General features: G+C 38.3%; 1 protein-coding gene across 4 annotated transcripts in view; it reads left to right on the plus strand.

The window, feature by feature from the left end:
* The window catches only part of HTR4 (5-hydroxytryptamine receptor 4), a 257,415-nt gene that overhangs the window by 82,636 nt on the left and 156,431 nt on the right, over positions 1 to 18,348 (plus strand). For all 4 annotated transcript variants that reach the window (XM_058173134.1, XM_058173135.1, XM_058173133.1 and 1 more), the window contains one exon: positions 14,649 to 14,715. In XM_058173134.1, the coding sequence (XP_058029117.1) occupies positions 14,705 to 14,715 (11 nt within the window). In that variant the 5' untranslated portion in view covers positions 14,649 to 14,704. The remainder of the gene's footprint in view (positions 1 to 14,648; positions 14,716 to 18,348) is intronic.

An 18,348-nucleotide genomic window follows, 5' to 3' on the forward strand; every position in this document is an offset into this window, starting at 1 on the left:
ACCATCCCATAATGTCTTACAGCATTCTGTAGGTGGTTTACAAGATAGAAGCATTATTTGTATATTGCCCCCAACAATCTGGGTCCTTATTTTACCAACCTTGGATGGATAGATGTCTGAGTCAACCTTGAGCCCTGCTAGGATCGAACTCCAAGCTGTTGGCAGAGTTTGCCTGCAATACTGCATTTTAACCACTTGTACCAAGATTCATGTTATGTTTGAAAGTGGAATGTCCACATTTTTAATAGAGACAGTTACAGGGCAGAACTCTTCGAATTTAATGAGTAATATATTGACATTAACATTTTTGTATGAGGTAATATAAATGCTATTCAAAATAGTTTTGGGATGGCATGCTTCTGATTTTTAGGGATAGAATTCCATACCAGAGGCTTAGACATCCATTTATTTCCAGATGACTGTTGTCACAGCCATATTTGCCTTTCCATAAAACAGGGTGGAACATTACCCAGAGTGTTTACAGCATTTTAACAAAAGAAGAGAAGCTATATTTTAAGATTGTCTTTGATAAGAGGATATGGGAACAATGGAAACAGGAAACCTAAACAGCATTAAATCAGATCTGGGGAAAATGACCCATCCGCTTTATGTTCCCAGCTCTTTTAAGTATATGTCTGTTGACTGTAACTGTAAATATTAATGCTTCTATTTCCAGTTCTGTCCTGCTAACATTGCAGAGTAATACTGTATATTTTTGAAACCAAAGTATAAACAGACAGAGCTAACACAGATATTTAATTGGCTCCCCCAATCATTACTTTAGGAAGTTTTATTTCTTTGGATGGAAACTTCTCATCCCACTCTGCTTCAGATGATAAAATTGGAAACAGCAGATGACACTATATAGGAACAAGAGATATACCACCATAATTTTGCTTATGAGGAAAGGAAAAATTAGTCTGGCAATTGTAGATGGAAAATCTGTTTATTAGAAGACAAAACATTCTCACTGATTTCAAGTATAAACTTGTCAGCTTTATTTCTTTTATGTATTTCTAGGGTTAGATGATTAGGATTTTTCTAGGCTTCTTCACATTCTATACAATTCTTAGTTGCTAGATACAAGAGAAAACTTCAGCAAATAACTCTTTTTGCCAGCACAGCTTTGGAATGACTGTGTTGTTGTTATTATTCGAGTATATACTGTATATCTAGATTTTGCACCTGGCTTTAGTAGCCACCTCCTCACCTTTCCACAAAAAGATACTTTGGAGGTTGCAAATCCTCTGGAGAGATGGCTGAGACTGCTACATCTGTCATACTGCATGTTTTACATTAATTGAACCAAGGAGAAAGGCTCAAGATTTCAAAGTCTACCTATCGGATAATTTAGATGCTTCCAATTTAATTGTCTGTTTTGCTTCAGTAGTCAGTTATATTTATAGTTATTACTCTTATTCTTTAGTCACCTTTTATACATCTTTCTCTGCCAAAGATATCTTAAAGTACCACAGAGCTAGGATAAACATTCAGTAATTATGCTCTTTGGGAATATATATAGTCTTTAATAAGAATCTAATACGTGTCACTTGTAGTACTTCTTGAAATGTCAATGTATATAGAGGCTGCTCCCAAAATAATCACTTTTCCAGCAAAAGTCTGTCTGATTCTCACTTTTTGCCACACTTTTTGTGATTTTGCCATCACCAATAAGACCTACTTTGACTTGTCAAAGTATTTATATATCAACGCAATTTTAAACCTGGCACCAAAACTAAAAGGCAGCCTGGATGATTGCTTCTGCTTTGTGTAATATATGTGTAATCAAGATCTCTACGCATCCATATTTCACATAAGTGTACTAGCTGAAGTTTCAAGTACCAACAATTTAGCCATGTTTATTAATAGATAATATGTTTTTTTGAAAATATACCTTTGTTTTAAATAATGATAATAATATAGGCTTTTATTAAGAGCATTGTTGGTGTAGAGTAGAGTAGAGTAGAACAGAATAGAATTATTTTCTGAGTTGGCGAAGGAAGAACATTTTTTGTTGTGCTTTTTAATGACAATTTTGATGTTAGGTGTCCATTTTAAGTCCTGAGATATTATAGAATCTAGAAATTTGAAGATCTCTACTGCTGATACTGTGTTATTTAGTATTGTAAGAGGTGGTAGAATAGGAAGACTTTTCCTAAAATATTTCTTAATATTTTTAAAATGTATTTCTTAAAAGATCAAAAGAGAAATGAATATATATATATATATATATATGTATGTATGTATGTATGTATGTATGTCTGTCTGTCTGTCTGTCTGTCTTTGGTTATTCGGGTTTTCTCCTGCATAAAATTGGAAGTGTCTTGGCGACGTTTCGACGAAGTCTCATTCGTCATCTTCAGGCTTCAGCTTCGTGCTTCTGGGAGCAATTGCTCCCCATTGCTCCCAGAAGTACGAAGCTGAAGCCTGAAGATGACAAATGAGACTTCATTGAAACGTCACCAAGACACTTCCAATTTTACGCGGGAGAAAACCCAAATAACCAAAGACCTACATGCAAACACCCGCGAAAACCTCAGAAAACAAATATATATATATGGCAGTTCAAATCTCACCAGCTCAAGGTTGACTCAGCCTTCCATCCTTCCGAGATAGGTAAAATGAGGACCCAGATTATTGTTGGGGGCAATATGCTGACTCTGTAAAAAACACTTAGAGAGGGCTGTAAAAGTACTATGAAGTGATCTATAAGTCTAAGTGCTATTGCTATTGCTATGTGTGGGTGGGTGGGTGTCTATATACATATATACATACATACATACATACATACATACATACGTACATACATACGTACATATATATACATGTGTGTGTGTTTGTGTGTGTGTGTTTTTATATATTTTATATATGTATGTATGTATATATATATATATATATATATATATATATATATATATATATATATATATATATATATATATATATATATATATATATGTTTTCTGAGGTTTTCACGGTGTTTGTATATAGGTCTTTGGTTGTTCGGGTTTTCTCCACGTAAAATTGGAAGTGTCTTGGCGACATTTCGAAGTCTCATTCGTCATCTTCAGGCTTCAGCTTCGTGCTTCTGGGAGCAATGTGTGATCGCAGCTGTTTCTTCCTTTTAACTGCTAGTGGGGGTTTGAACTGATTGGATGGGAGCTTGGCTGTGCTCTGATTGGATGGGGGTTTTTTGTGCTCTGATTGGCTGGGGGTGTGTCCTGTGTTGGTGGGGGCTTGGTTGTGCTCAGTTTAGTCTGTGTTGCAGGGGGATTTGAGCTGGTGAGCTGCCTAGCTGTTGTTTGGCTTTGTGGTCGTGCTACATCTTCATAGTGGGTGTCAGTCTGCTGCATGTATGGATTGGAGGGGTTTGAAATGGCTAATGTTGCAGCTGCGGTCTGGCTTCTGGTCCTTGGTCGTGCTTCATGATCAGTGTGGGTTTGGGTCTGCTTTCTGGGTGGATGTGTGGTGGTGACATCCTGTGTGGACCTCGTGAGTGTGGGTCTGGTGTCATTCCTCATGTTAGGGACTCGTTTGTCAATAAGGGCGGGTTTCAAATGGCTGGTAGGCGGAGGTGTCATCTCGTTTGTTCATGCTGTGTGGGCGTTTTCTATCTCAATGGCTTCTCTGATTATTCTGTTGTTAAAGTGTTCAGTTTTGGCGATAGTTCTGGTCTTTTAAAGTCAATATCATGTCCTGTGACTTTAAAGTGTTGGACCAGGGAAGAAGTTGGTTCCTCTTTTTGAATGAGTTCTTGTGTTCTTCAATGCGTGCACTTATTCTTCTGTTGGTTTGTCCAATGTATGTGGTGGGGCAGGCGGTGCATGGGATTTCATATACTCCTTGATTTTCTAACTCAATTTTGTCTTTGGGGTTTCTTAGGATGGTGGATATTTTTGGTTTGTGCAGAATGCTGTCTTGATGTTGTGTTTGTGGAGGATCTTGCTGATTCTGTCTGTGGTGCCTTTTATATATGGGAGGAGGGCTGTGCCATTTTCTTGTTCTCTGTCTTGGATTTTAGTGGGGGTTCTTTTGGATTAGTTTGGTAATCTTATTTGTTTTGGAATCCATTGGATGTTAGTACGTTAGTGAGAGTGTCTAGTTCGGGTTTTAGGTGTTGTTCATCAGCTAAGCATTTTGTTCTAGAGATGAGTGTCTTGGCTACGGAGTTGATCTGTGCTGGGTGGTGGTGTGAGAGTGCATGCAGATAGCGGTTTGTGTGTGTTTTCTTCTGGTAGATGGTGTGTCCTAGGGAGCCATTGGGTTTCTGTAGACTAAGACATCTAGGAAGGAAGTTGGTTGTTAACTTCTGTTTCCATGGTGAACTGTATTTTGGGGTGTAGGCTATTGAGGTGTGTGAGGAAGTTGTCAAGTTTTTCTTTCCCGTGTGGCCAGATTATGAAGGTGTCGTCTACATATCTGAGCCAGAGTTTGGGTTTGTGATCAGATTTTTCTAGAGCTTGGGTTTCAAAGTGTTCCATGTAGAGGTTGGCAATGACAGGTGAGAGGGGTGATCCCATGGGTGCTCCTTCTATTTGTTTGTATTTTTGTCCATTATAGATGAAGTATGTGTTGGATAGGCAGTGGTTGGTCAGATCTAGGATGTGCTTGGGGGGGTTATATTTGTTTTGGATAGCTGTCAAGGCTTCTTTGATTGGCACTTGGGTGAAGAGGGATATGACATCAAAGCTCACGAGTAGGTCGCTGGGCTGTAAGTTTTGTTTCTTTATGATCTCTATGAACTGGAATGAGTTTTTTACATGTGAGGTGATGGATTCTGCATAGGGCTGTAGTTGTTTGGCGAGAAATTTGGCTAGGTTTTGTAGAGGTGAGCCTATGGAGCTGACTATGGGTCTGAGTGGGGTTCCTTCTTTGTGTATCTTGGGGAGGCCATAGAGCTTAGGGCATCTGGATGATTTCTCTCTGGGAATGATTCTTTGTTGGATTTCTTCGCTGATGGGGGAGGCTTTTATTTTGGATCTAGTGGTTTTTTCTAGGTAGGTGGTGGGGTCTGTGTTTAGGGGCTTGTATGCAGGGTCTTGGAGTAGGTTGGTTAATTTGGTTTGGTAGTCAGATGTGTTCATAACCACCGTGGCGTTGCCCTTGTCTGCTGGTAGGATTATTATGCTGGTATCTTTTTTCAGGTTAAGTAGTGCTGTCTGTTCCTCTTTGGGTAAGTTGCTTTTGGGTGGCTTGCTGGTGCAGAGGATGTTGGTGATCTCGAGTCTGATTTTGTTAGCGTCATCGGGGTTGATTTTGGTCAGGCTGGTTTCAACTCCGCATATAATGGTTTCGTGGGGATGTATTTTGGGAGTGACTGCAAAGTTGAATCCTTTGGAAAGGACATCGGTTTCAGCTTTGGTGAGGATCCTATCTGAGATGTTATGCACTGTTTGTTTCATGTGTTGCTGTGAGGGTGGAAGGGTTTGTTTCTGGCGTTCTTGTAGTCTTCGGAGCTTGTTGGTGTGCGTGTCTGTCTTGAGGGTGGTCTGTGTTTGACTCTCAGGCGGCAAGTTGTTTGGATTTGTCCCAAAGTGCAGGGTGCATCTTGTTGCTGAGTTTGAGGTGAAGTGTGAGGAGATCTTTGTTGATTTGATCTAGGAGGAATCTTTTTGTGTGAAGTTCATTTCTGATTAAGGCCAATTCTGTTCTTTTTAGGATGCGTTTGGTGGCTGCAGAGTTGGAGTGGAATTTCAATTGGAAGCATTTGGGGATTAAATTTTGATCGCGGCAGTTTCGTAGGAATGCGAGGTCACATAAAATGGAAGCTCTTTGAACTTCTAGTTTTTCATAGGTCCTGGTCAGATGGTGGATTTCCTCCCCGTAGAGGTGCAATATTTGTTTTCTGAGGTTTTCACGGGTGTTTGTATATAGGTCTTTGGTTGTTCGGGTTTTCTCCCGTGTAAAATTGGAAGTGTCTTGGCGACGTTTCGACGAAGTCTCATTCGTCATCTTCAGGCTTCAGCTTCGTGCTTCTGGGAGCAATGTGTGATCGCAGCTGTTTCTTCCTCTTAACTGCTAGTGCGGGTTTGAACTGATTGGGTGGGAGCTTGGCATGTATGGATTGGAGCAGACTGACACCCACTATGCAGCAGACTGACACCCACTATGAAGATGTAGCACGACCACGACCACGAAGCCAAACAACAGCAATGCAGCTCACCAGCTCAAATCCCCCTCAACTCATACTAATCTGAGCACAAACAAGCCCCCACCCAAACAGGACACACCTCCAGCCAATCAGAGCACAAAAAAACCCCATCCAATCAGAGCACAGCCAAGCTCCCACCCAATCAGTTCAAACCCTCACTAGCACTTAAAAAGGAAGAAACAGCTGCGATCACACATTGCTCCCAGAAGCACGAAGCTGAAGCCTAAAGATGACGAATGAGACTTCGTCGAAACGTCGCCAAGACACTTCCAATTTTACGCGGGAGAAAACCAAAGACCTACATACAAACACCCGCGAAAACCTCAGAAAATATATATATATATATGTTTTCTGAGGTTTTCACGGGTGTTTGTATATAGGTCTTTGGTTGTTCGGGTTTTCTCCCGTGTAAAATTGGAAGTGTCTTGGCGACGTTTCGACGAAATCTCATTCGTCATCTTCAGGCTTCAGCTTCGTGCTTCTGGGAGCAATGTGTGATCGCAGCTGTTTCTTCCTTTTAACTGCTAGTGGGGGTTTGAACTGATTGGGTGGGAGCTTGGCTGTATGGATTGGAGCAGACTGACACCCACTATGCAGCAGACTGACACCCACTATGAAGATGTAGCACGACCACGACCACGAAGCCAAACAACAGCAATGCAGCTCACCAGCTCAAATCCCCCTCAACTCATACTAATCTGAGCACAAACAAGCCCCCACCCAAACAGGACACACCTCCAGCCAATCAGAGCACAAAAAAACCCCATCCAATCAGAGCACAGCCAATCTCCCACCCAATCAGTTCAAACCCTCACTAGCACTTAAAAAGGAAGAAACAGCTGCGATCACACATTGCTCCCAGAAGCACGAAGCTGAAGCCTGAAGATGACGAATGAGACTTCGTCGAAACGTTGCCAAGACACTTCCAATTTTACACGGGAGAAAACCCAAACAACCAAAGACCTACATACAAACACCTGCGAAAACCTCAGAAAAATATATATATATGTTTTCTGAGGTTTTCACGGTGTTTGTATATAGGTCTTTGGTTGTTCGGGTTTTCTCCGTGTAAAATTGGAAGTGTCTAGTCTCATTCGTCATCTTCAGGCTTCAGTGCTTCTGGGAGCAATGTGTGATCGCAGCTGTTTCTTCCTCTTAACTGCTAGTGCGGGTTTGAACTGATTGGGTGGGAGCTTGGCATGTATGGATTGGAGCAGACTGACACCCACTATGCAGCAGACTGACACCCACTATGAAGATGTAGCACGACCACGACCACGAAGCCAAACAACAGCAATGCAGCTCACCAGCTCAAATCCCCCTCAACTCATACTAATCTGAGCACAAACAAGCCCCCACCCAAACAGGACACACCTCCAGCCAATCAGAGCACAAAAAAACCCCATCCAATCAGAGCACAGCCAATCTCCCACCCAATCAGTTCAAACCCTCACTAGCACTTAAAAAGGAAGAAACAGCTGCGATCACACATTGCTCCCAGAAGCACGAAGCTGAAGCCTGAAGATGACGAATGAGACTTCGTCGAAACGTTGCCAAGACACTTCCAATTTTACGTGGGAGAAAACCCGAACAACCAAAGACCTACATACAAACACCCGCGAAAACCTCAGAAATATATATATATATGTTTTCTGAGGTTTTCACGGGTGTTTGTATGTAGGTCTTTGGTTGTTCGGGTTTTCTCCCACGTAAAATTGGGAGTGTCTTGGCAACTTCGTCGAAACGTTGCCAAGACACTTCCAATTTTACACGGGAGAAAACCCTAACAACCAAAGACCTACATACATACATATATATATATATATATATCTGCCTACACTGTTTCATTGTTAAATAATTCAGTCCACTGGAACTGGGTGGCTAATATAAATAAATAAAACCAAAAAAAATATTTTTTTTAAATAGAAAAAAATAAAAATTTAGTCAACTTGAAATACAATACTACAATTCAAATGTCAGGTTGGAAATGCTGCTTCTTTTTCTTTCTTCTACTTAACTTTCTGCCTATAGAGCCCTCAAGATGGTGAATAAGTATTTTTTTTAAAAAGAAAATACACTTAAATACACACACAGTTTAAATTCAGTGTCAGCTAGATCAAAGTAAAAAGGCCTGGTGAAAGAGGAAGGTATTTATCCTTTTCCTAAAAGCAGATGAGTGGAGGCTGAGTACAGCTCCTGAGGAAATGCACTTCAAAACACAGGAACAACCCAAGGAGTAGCTTTTTTCCATCTTCCTGATAAAATACATTCTCGGAAATGAAGATACTTTCGAGAAGATCTACTGTACTGATTTGGTGCCCAAGTTGATTCATATCAGGATAGGTGATTCTTCAGCTATATTCCCTCTAAATATGTTGATAGATAACTATAGCAGGTTTGAGGAAAGGACAGCACGTAAGCTATCAAGAAAGAATTGAAAGAGTTAATGCAGGAGAAATTCTTTTTAAAAAATATTTTCACAAACTATATTTAAACAGTTTTTACTCCCTTGCATTTCTGAAAGGTCAATCATGGTATAATACTTACTGATTTGTCCCTTTGAAATAAAGTAAGCTTTGCATTCTCTGATCACTCAGTTTTTATGACAAGTGGAATAGTTGATGGGCCAATTGTTTCCTTCTTGGAAGGATGCCCTTTTCACTGGTTTCAGTGGGACACCAAGATAAGAAGGGCACATTGGTGAGGTTTGGCCGTCTCTAGATAGTAGTAGTTGGCAGCAGTGAGGCTTTTGGGTCATGTTAGCTGGCAGAAGCAAGCTAGCATAGTGCCAAAGAAATAGGCAGGCTGCACAGAAAGCCTTTGACAACCCTTGCTCCATCTTTTTTAAAAAAGTAATTGTTTGGCCCACATTTAATCAGTAAGATCTATAAAACCTAAACAAATTTCTATAATATAAACGAACATAACATTTTTGCTTTTCTCTTTTATGTCCGAGAAAATGTCTTCTTAAGTATGAGCCCCTCTGTTATAAGAGAGAAATGTTTCAGTTAAATATAAGCTTGTTATCAGCTCTTCATAATATTTTTATATCTTATTTATAAGACTTGGAAACGTGTTTCTAACCGGTCATGATGGAAGCTTCAGCGTGCTACTGCTGGACTACTTAAAATCAGTGACTATTTATCCCTAAGTTTCAATTTGCATTGCTGAATCAAGCAATACAGTATTTCCACAATTAAAAAAGAAGGAGAAGAAGGAGCAGAAAAAGGAGGAAAATAACAAAAACATATCACCATCATCTTCATCATCATCATCTCACCAAACTGCGATCATAAATGAAGGTGTAAATTCCCTTATCCCAAGACAGAATTCTAATCATGCATCCCATTCCCATTAAAAGTTACTTATAAAAAACATTGAATTATAAAAATGTTGTCACATCTAACCTGATCCTCAGGCAATGTAGATAGTACTGTGGTTTATCCACTGACTCTCTAAAACATGTTGCTATATGACTGTTAGATTGTAATATCACAAACAGTTTTCTGTTAGGTGAATCATCAGCTCTCTGTGCAAATAAGGCCATTCCTCATGTATTTTAACATGTATTTTAACAGTGAACCCAGATTCAGGAGATGTAAGTATTAAACAATCAACATTTGCTCATTCATTCTGAAACAAATTGGAATATGTCAGAACAGGGAAGAAACTTATCCTTTCTACTTAATCTGACATCACAGGCCACATTCATTTTTTCTCCAATTTAATTTAATCTTGCACAAACAAGATTGTGCAAGCCAATATGTTCAGGCAATACCATTAAGCAGCAATGGCATTTTTGTAATTAAGTTACAATAGACATGAATAAATGTTCCAATAGATATGGTCCAATAGACATGAATAAATGTTCTTGGGCAAAATGCATCTAAGTCATCAATTAATATTTTCTTCCTTTCTAGCTGTAGGTGCCAATGAAGTTATGATATGTTATCTAGCTTAACTGAGGGTGGAAAACGTGTTTTGGAAAGAGTATATGAACAGTTTTCAAAAAACAGGTTTTTTTTCTCCTTGGTTGGGCTTATATTATAGAGTAAATTATTCTCAAAATTTAGATTAGGTCTTAAATATAACATTAAATTAAAATAAAGTAAAAATTAACAAATATCTTTATTCAAGTCTGTGGCAAGTAACATTTGAAGTTTTCCTTAGGTGAGAAATTATTAGATCAGTATATACAAAACATAAATTCATTGGCTCAGATAAGCTTGTTGTGGGTTTCTAAAGTCAATATTTTATAGCTTGGTAGACTGATATTTTTGATTAAAGATGATATGCAATTCATGAGACTTAAACTTTAAATTATGCACCAGAGGGAACGCTGAGAGAATTAATTCTACATTAAATAGTTAGACTCCATTGGTTATTTTGAATTTATTTATAACACCATGAACATGTTCATGTTTTCTTGGCAGCAAAATGCAAATGGATTTCTACTTTCTTTTTGTACTTTCTTCCAGAGTGTTTTTCTATCTTCCCAATGTAGCCTTGAGGTTTCCTGGTAGTCTCCTATCCATCTACTGACCAGGCTTGATTCTTTTTAGCTTCTGAGTCCAGACAAAGTCAGTTAGATATTCAGTCAGACATCTGCTGAGATATTTATTATTTCCATACCACAGAGAATTTGTTGAGAATTGTTTCTTCAATATGTCCCTGCTTATAAAACTAACAATTTTGTTTTTAATAGGTTATTAAACTAAATATAATGTGTGATCCAACATGTGAATAAATCTAAAAAAAAGAAGGTGATTGTGGCGAAATGAGCATGAGAAAGAAATTGAAAGGAATAAGTCTTTTTTGCCTTAACACAAAGTCAAACTCAGAGGAAAATATCATCATTTATGTAGCTTCTGAGCAAGAATAGCTAAAAGAAAATAGCATAATCCTGTATAATTTCATATCATGCCCTTTCAATTATTACTGGCCACATCATTTAGAACATCTGTAGGCCCTGTGTACTATTTTATACCTTCACCAAGCCTAGCACTGTGAAACATCCTGTAATTCTGTTTTTAGTAGTTGCTGAATTCAACAGTTTTGTTGAGTTTTTATGACAACCTATGGATGATTTAATAAATATGGAGGAATCTGGAACTATAGATTAAAATTAAATTAAAACTGTTTCAACTCCTACCATCAAAACGATGCTATAGAGCATTGAACACCAGAACAACTAGACACAAGAACAGCTTTTTCCCAAAGGCCATCACTCTGCTAAACAAATAATTCCCTCAACAATGTCAAACTATTTACTAAATCTACACTACTATTAATCTTCTCATCGTTTCCATCACCAATCTCTTCCCACTTATGCCTGTATGACTGTAACTTTTTGTTGCTATCATTAAGGGTTAAATTGCAACCTATGACCATCATTTGGTCATAACACAATACCAATGAAGAAGAAAAATAGTAGATCTCAAAAGAAACCAGCATGGATGCATAAAGAACTGTCTAACAAATTGAAAGACAAAAAGGACAAATATAAAAAGTGGAAAGGGGGGCAAATAACTAAGGCAAAATATCAGCAAATAGCCCGAACCTATAAAGATGAAGTGAGGAAAGCTAAGGCTCACAATGAACAAAGGCTAGCGACAAAAGTAAAAAATAACAAAAAAAGCTTCTTCCAACATGTTAAAAACAAGAAAAAAGTCAAGGAAACAATTGGCCCATTGCTGGGAGAAAGTGGCAAGAAGATGACAAGCAACAGGGAGAAAGCAGATCTACTTAACTCATATTTTGCATCTGTCTTTACACAAAAGGAAAAAACAATCCAACCTATCAAAAACAGCACTACAAAAAACAGATTAGAAACACAAGTTAAAATAGGGAAGAAAATGGTAAGTGAACACCTGTCTACCCTAGACGAGTTCAAATCACCAGGACCGGATGGATTACACCCCAAGGTTCTGAAGGAACTGGCAGACGTGATCTCAGAACCACTGAACTATATCTTTCAAAGATCCTGGAGCACAGGAGCTGCCAGAGGACTGGAAAAGAGCTGATGTAGTTCCCATCTTCAAAAAAGGAAAAAAACAGATCCAGGAAACTACAGACCTATCAGTCTGACCTCAATACCGGGGAAGATTCTGGAAAAGATAATCAAGCAACGAATCACCGAACACCTAGAAGCAAACAAAGTAATAACCAAAAGCCAACATGGGTTTGTCAAAACAGATCATGCCAGACTAATCTTATCGCATTCTTTGACAAAATGACAAAATTAGTAGACCAGAGGAATGCTGTTGATATAATTTACTTGGACTTCAGTAAAGCATTTGATAAAGTAGACCATAACCTACTACTAGATAAAGTAGAAAAATGTGGGTTAGACAGCACCACCACCAGATGGATTCGTAACTGGCTGACCAACCGCACTCAACGTGTAGTCCTCAACGGAACTACATCCACATGGAGGGAAGTATGCAGTGGAGTACCCCAAGGCTCTGTTTTAGGCCCAGTACTCTTCAACATCTTCATCAATGACTTGGACGAGGGGATAGATGGGGAACTCATCAAATTTGCAGATGACACCAAGCTGGCAGGAATAGCCAAAACTCCAGAAGATAGGCTCAAGTTACAGAAAGATCTTGACAGACTTGAACATTGGGCGCTATCTAACAAAATGAAATTCAACAGTGAAAAAATTAAGGTTCTACATTTAGGCCAAAAAAACAAAATGCACCAGTACCGTATATGTGGTACCTTGCTCAATAGTAGTACCTGTGAGAGGGATCTTGGAGTCCTAGTGGATAACCATCTAGATATGAGCCAGCAGTGTGCAGCAGCTGTTAAAAAAGCCAACACAGTTCTGGGCTGCATAAACAGAGGATAGAATCAAGATCACGTGAAGTGTTAGTACCACTTTATAATGCCTTGGTAAGGCCACACTTGGAATATTGCATCCAGTTTTGGTCACCACGATGTAAAAAGATGTTGAGACCCTAGAAAGGGTGCAAAGAAGAGCATCAAAGATGATTAGGGGACTGGAGGATAAAACATATGAAGAACGGTTGCAGGAACTGGGTATGTCTAGTTTAACAAAAAGAAGGACTAGGGGAGACATGATAGCTGTGTTCCAATATCTCAGGGGCTGCCACAAAGAAGAGGGAATCGGGTTGTTCTCCAAAGCACCTGAGGGTAGAACAAGAAGCAATGGGTGGAAACTGATCAAAGAAAGAAGCAACTTAGAACTAAGGAGAAATTTCCTGACAGTTAGAACAATTAATAAGTGGAACGACTTGGCTTCAGAAGTTGTGAATGCTCCAACACTGGAAATTTTTAAGAAAATGTTGGATAACCATCTGACTGAGATGGTGTAGGGTTTCCTGCCTGGGCAGGGGGTTGGACTAGAAGGCCTCCAAGGTCCCTTCCAACTCTGATGTTATGTTATGTTATGTTATGTTATGTTATTTGTGTTGTAAATGTTGTACCTTTGATGAAGGTATTTTTTTTTTCTTTTATGTACACTGAGAGCATATGCACCAAAACAAATTCCTTGTGTGTCCAATCACACTTGGCCAATAAAATTCTATTCTATTCTATTCTAGTGTAGGCTGATTTGCTCTTAATAAAGAAATGCTGAAATGATTTCTCATGCAATATACAATTATTTACCCAACTTCCATATGTACTGTTCAGTTTGTATGATCAAAATGTTAAATATATTTGATTTATGCTACAGCTACTATAGGGCAATGGGCAGGATCCTGAACTAGGACTGGGAAAGTCCAGGATTACTAATCCTAACCCTGTGACTAAGAGGGGATTAAAAATATGAGAAGAATGTTGTTGTTGTTAGTTGCAGAGTCGTATCTGACCCATTGTGACCCCATGGAAAATGTTCCTCCAGTCCTTCCTGTCCTCTACCATCCTCTGGAGTCCATTTAAACTCACGCCAACAGCTTCAGTGACTCCATCCAGCCACCTCGTTCTCTGTCGTCCCGTTCTTCTTTTGCCCTCAATCTTTCCCAGCATTAGGCTCTTCTCTAGTGAGAAGAATAGTTCTATTAAATTTAAATTCTAAATTCATTAAGACTATGGTTGCTGAATATCTAAGGTGCTGCCACAAAGAAGATATCAGCCTATTCGGCAAAGCATGCAAAGGGAGAACAAGAAACAATGGATGGAAACAAATTAAGTAGAGAATCAAACCAAAACTAAGGAGATATTTCTTGACAGTTAGAACAATTGATCGGTGGAACCACTTGCCTCCAGAAGTTGTGGGTGCTCCAACAGTGGAGGTTTTTAAGAAGAGATTGGACACAACCATTTGTCTGAAATATTATAGGTTTCCTGCTTGAGCAGGGAGTCCACAAGACTTCCAAATTCTCTTCCAATAAGGAATCTGCTTTAGAAATTTATTTCTTTAAAATAATATTATTTTCCTTCCCATTTTCAAGCAGGATCTGCTTGGAAAAGAGATACTAGATAAATGTATATGAAATGCCAACTCTTTAATAATAATCCTCTCTCTTAGGACTACACTTCTTCTGTGGATGCTGAGGTCCCAGTTTTTCATGCCTGTTGCCTGTGATGGATGTGAGGTAAGAAATACTGTATAGTCTTGTTTTAGTAAAAAGTGAGCAATAGTAGTAAAATATGTTCAATGCACCCTTCATCTTTTCCTGTTACCCTGTGATGAAGCTCAGGGTAGAATAAGTCAGGAAACTGGAAGATATCTTTTAACGCATGTTGCTTAATTCTTTTCAAGAGGACACTTTAACAACTTCATAGGGCACATGCCAATCAAAGATGACTCTGCCTTATCTTTTGTGCCCTGCAAAGTAAAGGAAAACATTGGGCATTTTCATCATAGTATCACTAGCTAAAACACAAAGTATCTTCCCTACACTTATTCTACAGTTTATCAATGCCGCACTTTTGTGTGCTTGCTACTTCAGTTTTTATCTCCTTTTTCTGAAGTTGGAAATCCATCTGCAGAAAAGGTCAGGGTTTCCTAACCTAGTAACAATAAGATATGTGGATTTTGACTCTCAGAATTCCCTAGCCAGAATGGGTGGGATTTGATGAGGAGTCAAAGTCTACACATATCTTAAGGCTGCTGAAGTTGGAAACAACGGAATAGAAAATATACTAAGCCATGAACTTAAAGATCTAGAGCAGGGGTGAAATGCTCCTGGATCGGACCGGCTCACGCGATCCGGTAGCGATGGCGGCTGCTGGTTCGGAGGACCGGTAGCAAAAATCCCTGGCCCCGCCCCCCATCTCTGCTGAGCCACACCATCAGCAGAGGGGTTTTTTTTTACTTTTAAAAGAAGGTTTTGCTTCAGCCTAAACATGCCTTTAGAAGTAAAAAAAAGCCTTTGAGGATCCCGCCCCTTAGCTGAGATCGGCAGAGCCTTTAAACTTAAAAAAAAAATTAAAGGCTATTCTGAGGAGCTCACCTGAGTTCCTCATCAGCAGAACCTTAAAAAACATGTTTTCTGTAGAAAACATGCAGAAAACCTTCCTTTAAGAGAGTCTAAGGCACTTACCTGATTACTGATCGACCTCATGGCTTTTTTCCCAGCCGGAAAGCCTCAGTTTCATTTTCAGCACCAGACAGAACTCATCTAATTTAGCTAATCTATTTCATCACTGAGTGATTAATGCTGGCTGGCTTTGCTGGCTGAGGAACTCTGGGAATTGAAGTCCACAAACCTTAATAATAAAATAAAATCTTTGTGCAAGTGTGTTTCTGTAGTGTTTCTCTCTAACTACACAAACACACAAAATCTCAGAAAGCTGTATGTGGTATTGTGTGTGTGTGTGTGTGTGAGAGAGAGAGAGAGAGAGCTGTGTTGTGTTTTATTTATTTTATTTATTATTTATTTATTATTGGGTGTGTGTAAAGTGTGAAAGTTGGTTTTTGAGCTTTTTGTGGCTGTGTGAAGTGTGAAGTGCAGCTGCTTTTACATTATGTGTGAGTCGTGTTGTGTTGTGTTGTGTTGTGTGTGTGTAAAGTGTGAAAGTTGGTTTTTGGTACCTCTTATTGTTTTTTTATACTTTGTTTATTATTTTTATTATTTATTGTTATTGGCCACGCCCACCCAGCCATCTGACCACCAAGCCACACCCACCAATTAAGCTACGCCCAAAGAACCGGTAGGGAAAATTTTTAGATTTCACCCCTGATCTAGAGGTTATTGCTATTCTGACAAGCACTGATATGTTCTTTTACGAGGTAATAGAACAGGGAAGGAAACGAACTAGAAAGGAAAAATGGCCCAGCCTGAATAACTCTGACTTTCCTATTAAATCTGTAAAATTGATGACTTTATCAAGGTGGAAAGTTGGTAGGATCAAGCTGAAAATGTTGGCCAAGTCACATATGGCAGAAAAAAGTACTGAAGTGGTGAGTTCTTGATTAATACAACTTGTATGAAATTAACTTTTTCTGAAATATGCAGAATAGTATAGTATTTAGTTAATGCTTCAGCAAAACAGACTAATAAATTTTCAGTCCCAATTTATTTTTATCTGTAGGTACTGTATACTTTAAAACAAAATATATTGAACAAAATGTATTAAAATGAAAATGGGAATCAAACTGATCCCTTTTGCTTTTGCTTTTATACAGAAAAATTAGTATATAGTGTAAGAAGGCTAGTTTGTATACACTTTTAGTTGAGCTGGTTGAAGGAAATGTGTAACAATAGTATTAAGGTAATTGCCATTTTTAGCCTTTTAGTTAGTAATTGAAGCAAAATGATAGTGGTAAAGATATTTCTATCATGTTTGTTTTGTAATGGGTTTTGAGAACTAGACCTATCGGTCTAGAATATATACCAGTTATTTTTTTATTTGACTTCACTACCTCACTAACAAGACACTTGGTAGAACCTTAAAATTATTAAGTGCCCATTGCTATTTCTAATTTGGAACTCTTTAAACATCCACATTACAAAGGAATAATAAAACCTAGTTCACTCAAAAGCTACATTGTAAGCGCTCTCTGTGATACCCTATTTCCCTCAAAATAAGACATCCCCTGATAATAAGCCCAATTGGGCTTTTGAGTGCATGGCAATAAGGCCAAGTGCTTATTTCAGGGTTCAAAAAAATATAAGACAGGGTCTTATTTTCGGCGAAACACGGTAGTAGGTATAATTTTTTTTGTTCAGAGATGTCGTATTTGATTTAAAAGAATATATGTCTTAAAAAACAGCAAAGCAAGCTGATCCAAACAATAACAAAAATCAAAAAGATAAATATCATATATATTTATATGTAGGAAGATTTCTGTGTGTGCGTACATGTATTCATTTACTCTGATTCTACTTTAATATGGACATTTGGATATCAGTCTTTTTATTTTTGTATATGTATCTGATGCATAAATGAAGCACTGCAGTCACTGTCAACAGACAAAACAACAAAAAGGTTTAGAGCTATGCATTCCTAACAGCAGATGGCAGCAAAAAGTCTTCACTGGCTTTTGGTTTTTACACCTTCAAACCAAGACAACTTGCAATGTGAGACCCAATTATACTAGAGCCAGCTAGGATATAATTCATTGCTTCCCATCCTATTATTGATTTCATGTAAGAAAGATGACTATCTGTTTTTTTATTACAATCAACAGTAAATTTAGCTTAGGGGCTCATCTCAAGGTTTCAAACTTCCTATAAAGACACTTTTACTCCTACAGACTCTTTCATAACAAGCTCTTCAAAACTGCAATTATTTGGCTTAGTTTCAGTAATGAGTAAATTCAGCTGGTGGTGTTAATAGGGTAAATCTAGAAATGAATTACATGTTCTAAAATGCAATATTTCTAGCCTGGAATTGCCACAAAACTAGGTGTATCTGATAAAGATAAGATTTAGCACTACATGTAAGTGACAGTTCATCATAGAGGAAGTTGTCCATGGGTATATTATATGTGCATGTCTATTTTATGAATTGAGACATGTTAGATCTGAATCAAACTATAGCTGTTGAGATTGTAGAAATATACTGCATCCAGCTACAAATAAGAGTGAATGTTTTGATGTTTCCTTAAACAAAAATTAGATTCTGAGTAACATACTGAGTAACATACTAGACCAATACACTTCTTGTTATTTTGCAAGATTTTTTTAAAATATAGATGATTCTAAAAACAAGTTGCAGCCTGAAGATGAACAGTCTGCTCTGCTCCCCACATTCTCTTCCATGAGGGAATTGGATACATA

Source organism: Ahaetulla prasina, chromosome 2 (assembly GCF_028640845.1).
Source record: "Ahaetulla prasina isolate Xishuangbanna chromosome 2, ASM2864084v1, whole genome shotgun sequence".
Classification (NCBI taxonomy): Eukaryota; Metazoa; Chordata; class Lepidosauria; order Squamata; family Colubridae; genus Ahaetulla; species Ahaetulla prasina.